This window comes from Tupaia chinensis, unplaced genomic scaffold (genome assembly GCF_000334495.1).
Source record: "Tupaia chinensis unplaced genomic scaffold, TupChi_1.0 Scaffold000221_1, whole genome shotgun sequence".
Taxonomy (NCBI): Eukaryota; Metazoa; Chordata; class Mammalia; order Scandentia; family Tupaiidae; genus Tupaia; species Tupaia belangeri.
This window is the reverse complement of record NW_006159696.1, coordinates 901,564-906,712: the sequence shown is the minus strand read 5'-3', so window position 1 is coordinate 906,712 and position 5,149 is coordinate 901,564. Positions and strand designations below refer to the sequence as shown.

Below are 5,149 nucleotides of genomic sequence, written 5' to 3'. Positions count from 1 at the left end.
GTGTGCACTTGCTGGAGAGACAGGAGAAAAAAAAATGAGAAATCCCCCCCCCCCCCCCCAGGAGAGATGGCCATGCTGCAACCCCTTCTCCTCCATTCTCCTCTTGGGATTTCAGGCACACACACACCCAGTGTGAGTTTCAAGCTGCCAGGTCCAGGACTTGAACCATGGTTGGCCACATGGGAGTCCAGTGCTTTAACCATTATGCCACCTGCTTCCAAATACTTTGGAAATTTTGAAATATCATTGTTAATTGATTTCTATTTAATCCCACTAATGTACTTTATATAGTTCCACTGAATTATACTGAGATTTATTTCATGATCCAAAATATAGTCTCTTGTGGTGAATGTTCCTTGTATGCTTAAAGAGAAAATGTATTTGCTATAGTTTGGTGCCATGTACTTTATCAATTGGGTCCATCTGGTTGATAGTGTTGTTCAAACGTTTTATATCCTTCCTGATTTTTCTCTCTACTTGTTCTACCAATTATCAAGAGACAAGTGTTGAAAGCGCCAGCTCTTACTGTGGGTCTGATGATCTCTCCAGTTTTATCAGCTGTATGCTTTTGCTTTATGCATTCTGAAGCTCTGTATTTGAAATTCTAATAAGTTAAAAATATCTGATTTTATAATTCTCAACTCTATTTTGTTCTATCCATCTATGTATCCTTGTACTAGAATCATTGCTTAATCACTGTGACTTCAGACACTACTTTGATTATTGCTAAAGCAAGTCCTCTCCCTTCCCCTCAATAAACATTTCTTTTTCAAAACCATCTTAACTCTCGTCATGCACTTATTATTTATTCATTTAGAGTGTGAGCTTCAACTGGTTAGGTTCTCACATGTAACCTTAAGTATTTTATATTTTTTATGGAAACTAAAAAGTATTCCTGTAACTCTGAGATGTTTTTTTCCTATTACAGATATAGAACAGGGGTTGGCAAACTTCATTTACAAGGCCAGAGGTAAACGCTTTAGGCTTTATGAGGCACACGATCTCTGCCAATGCTGTGGACTCAGCCACTGCTTTTGCCACAGGGGCAGCAGAGACACTGTGAACCAGGACGTAAACCACACAGACAGGCAGCAGGCAGGGCTGGCCTGCAGGCTACACTCCACCGACCACAGCCAGGGACTAATAGAGTTACAGCACAATTCATTTTTACCTGGTTATTTTGTGTCCAGACTTTTCTAAGCCTTTTTTTTTTTTTTAATTGAGTCTATTATTTCTATGTGGGCAAATATACAAACAAAAGATCATTTTGTTCTAATTTCCCAATATTCATACAATTATTCCTCATTTGCAGTCTTATCGTGTTGGCTAAGTAACTGGGGCGACACTCGGCTCTAACGCGGGAACGAGATGTTCTTGCTCTGCTCTGTGTCCTCACCTTCCGATCGATGTTGCTGCTGATTCCTAACAGGTATTTATCACAGTCAAGTTTCAGATGATGGTTGTAATAGATTTTTAAATTCCTTCTATCAATAATTCAAACTGTTTCTTTGTGAGATCAGTGCTGCTGTGTTTCGGCTGCTACTGGACACAAGCCCAGCACTCCACTGAGCAACCCGCCAACCCTAAACACTGCACCTGGCCTTTAATGGACACTTCCCAAATATTGTTCAATTGCTCAAACCTAAGGACGATGTAGAAGAAAATAAATTCTTCCCATAGATTAGGAAAAAATTAGGTAGGAAATAAATTTTTTCTGTTACAGAGTTTTTCAAGATGCTTCCCTTTGAGATTTTTCAATAAAAACAAATAACTGAAATGACCATTGAGTAGCAAATGTAAACTTAAGTGAAACCTCCATAATGTTTTAGGGAGACGAGGGGGAAGGTTCACAGGAAAATCAATGGCTATAACTAGCAGAGAATAAAACCTACAATGTATACTTCTGAAAAGCTGTGGTCCAACACACCTGGAGCAAAGCAGAGTCTGAAAAAGGCCTATTGAAAGTTGACAGTGAATACTTGTACATATGCTCGTATTGAAACTTTGTAAACTTCCTTTAAATTAGCATTCATATATTCACAAAAATGTCAAGGAAGTTCCATAGTCATAGTAAAGGCAGAAATTGATTCACTACTGGTATAAAGTTAGTATTTCAATTAGTCAAAAGTTTTCCCTTTGGAACTCATCTTCCAAGAATGAAATGAACACAGATTCAATCAGTATTACCAAATTTACCTCTTTAATCTCCCCAAAATAACATAACTTGGTCGGGCTGTAAAAATATGTGGCACATATTTAAAAAGGGACATGTTTAACATCAAGAATTGTGGAATTTTTCCTTATAAGAACCTTTTGAGGCCCAAATAAATAAAAATAGTTGAGACGATACACAGTAAATATTTTAATTTAGATAATAGTATTGAATCATTCCCAGGAGGACTGCTATACATTTTACCTATTATTTTACAGTAACAGAGAAAATAAAATTAGGGATACAAATATTAAAGGCCAATAATTAACATAAAATTAATGTTTAGCACAAACTATTATTTATGTGAACAATGTAAATAGCTAGAATTACCGATTTTATATAATATCAAATACATTTCTGGCATATATTTTATTTTTAAAATGATAATTATCCATTTTAATTCAACCAATTCAAGTATTCATTTGTCCAAAGGAATCAGTTCTTTAAAATTCAAAATTTATAAATTAACATTAAAAATGTTCTCAATACATAAAATATTCTGATCTCCACTGAACAGAAACACTTACTGTGTACACTGTACAAGGAAACTTATTAATTGATTTGTAGCTTAAAATAAATTTATAACTGGCCACCAAAACTCCTTGACCAAAATGTCACTGTAATTGTATGACACAAGGTCCTATAATAAGATGAATGTTATAATGGCCACAGTCTTTTCAAAACCAGAGTGTGGAAGTTTTCATTTTCACAGCTATGAATTTGGTTTTCCAGAATCTGGTTCCTAACTCCAACTTCTAAGTGTTTCAGCAGAGCTGGGGCAGTCATGGAAAGAAATTACTTAATGGAAATCTGGGGGCAACAACTATATAGATCCCCATTTAACAAATACATCCAGTGTAAGAGATACCGTGAATGACTCAGAAGTGCATAACAATGCTCCTGCCAAAGTTGATTGGTTAGCTAAAGGGCAGAGGATAAGAGGCAAATGTACGATTTGCTTTTAACAAAGCAGACTGAGTAATGCATTAGGTGTTAGGGAGGGGTAGGAAAGAACTCAGGCAAGGCAAAAATTTCCTCTTAGACTTTCTATATAAACATCTATTTTGGTTCTGGACTGTTCACCAGTGTGTTCACGTGATGGAAGGAAGGAACTCTGCTCTCCCACAGCCCCATGAAATGCTTCCCAGACCAAGAGGTCCTTGTCTAGCTGCTCTAGAAAGGCCAAGGTCTCTGGGTCCCCACAGCAGCATGGAAGCATAGGATAGAGAGTCCAATCCTAACTGGAACAAATAGAAGAACAAATCTAGCTGAAGAACATGATGAATGTCCTTTCCAAATAAATCTTACCAAATATAGTTTAAGTCCTTTATTGAGCTCTGTGACCCCTTTAACCAGATAGCCAAGCTATATTTGTTTCACGTAACGCTTGTTTCATTGGAGACGGTGGCAGGTACCTTGGTATTGTCTAATAAGATCAAACCCAAACATGCCTTTTTTCAGGGATTGGAGAAAGAAAAGCGAATGGCACATGGAGGCACGGCAGGCACAGCGGAACCTGAAGCGCGGCTCAAGCCTGCTCTTTACGCGGATGCGCCAAGAGACCTGGTGACTTCAAGTGAGAGGCAACAGAGTCCTTAGTTCAGAGTCACAAGTTTCTGAAGAACTTCAAGCACAATTTCATAACAAAAGTGATACTGCTCCTATATACATATATATGAAAAAAGACACTATGTTAAGTAATTGTATACCAATATCCTTTATCAGAGAGCATATTTGTAATGTTGAAACACACAGGAATGTTCCCATCAAAAGCAAACACTCAACTGAAAAAGTTTCAAAAAGAATTTATTTATGCAACTATATATTTTAAAACATGTGGTAGATAAAGACCATAGTATAACTCTTGCTCTTGAACTAGTTAAACTAGGCTTACCTGAGCTGAGGTGAAAATGGTCCATCTCAGTTTCCTTCTACCATCCTCAACTAAATAAAATTCTAAAAATTCCCTTGCATATACTCCATTTACTATAGCCACAAAAAGTATAAGATACCTAGGAATAAATCTAACCAAAGAAGGTCAAGATCTCCACAAGAAAAACTAAAAGAAGCTAAAAAAAGTAATTGAAAATGACACAAAAAAGTGGAAGGACATCCCATGTTCCTGGATTGGAATAATTAATACAATCAAAATGGAAATCCTACCTAAATTAATCTACATATTTCATGCAATTCCAATCAAAGTGTCAGAGACATTTTTCACAGATCTAGAAAAGACAATCATACCATTTGTCTGAAATTATGAAAGACTTGTATTGCCAAAGCAATCTTGCACAAGAAGAGTTGAGTGGGTGGCATCTCATTCCCTAACTCAAAAATATACTACAAAGCCATGGTAATCAAAATAGTATGGTATTGGCAAAGAAATAGACAGGTGGACCAATGGAACAGAATAGAGTCCCTAGAAATAAACTCCCACACATAAAGCCAACTGATTTTTGACAAATGGTACCAATCAATCCAGTGGGAAAAGGAAAACCTCTTTAGCAAATGGTGCTGGATACACTGGATATCCACCTGCAGAAAGATGAATCTGAACTCCTACCTCTCACCATTGACAAAAATCAACTCAAAGTGGATCAAAGATCTAAACCAAAGACCTCAAACTATAAACTTCTGCTGGAAAACACTGGGGAAACTCTGGGAGACATTGGGGTAGGTAAAGTTGCTTTAAAAAAAGCACAAACAATAATCCCAAAAATAGACAAGTGGGATTACATCAGATTAAGAAGTTTTTGCATGGCAAAAGATACAGTAATTAGTGTGAATCCACAGCCCTCAGATACTACCTATGAGATACTACTTAACCCCAGTAAGAATGACTGAGATTAAAAAAATAAATAGATAAGTGCCGGCAGGGCTGTGGTGAAAGGGAACTCTCCTACACTGCTGGTGGGAATGTAAATTGGTCCAGCCACT

At 37.0% G+C, this 5,149-nt stretch overlaps 1 protein-coding gene across 9 annotated transcripts in view; it reads right to left on the bottom strand.

Moving 5' to 3' along the window:
- Positions 1–2,696: 2,696 nt before the first annotated feature.
- The window catches only part of PTPN20 (protein tyrosine phosphatase non-receptor type 20), a 103,986-nt gene continuing 101,533 nt past the window's right edge, over positions 2,697–5,149 (bottom strand). For 6 of the 9 annotated variants that reach the window (XM_027771524.1, XM_006147735.3, XM_027771528.1 and 3 more), the window contains one exon: positions 2,699–3,873. In XM_027771524.1, the coding sequence (XP_027627325.1) occupies positions 3,808–3,873 (66 nt within the window). In that variant the 3' untranslated portion in view covers positions 2,699–3,807. Of the gene's footprint in view, positions 3,874–5,149 lie in introns of all 9 variants that reach the window. The other 3 variants (XM_027771526.1, XM_027771529.1, XM_027771530.1) reach the window with 1 other exon arrangement.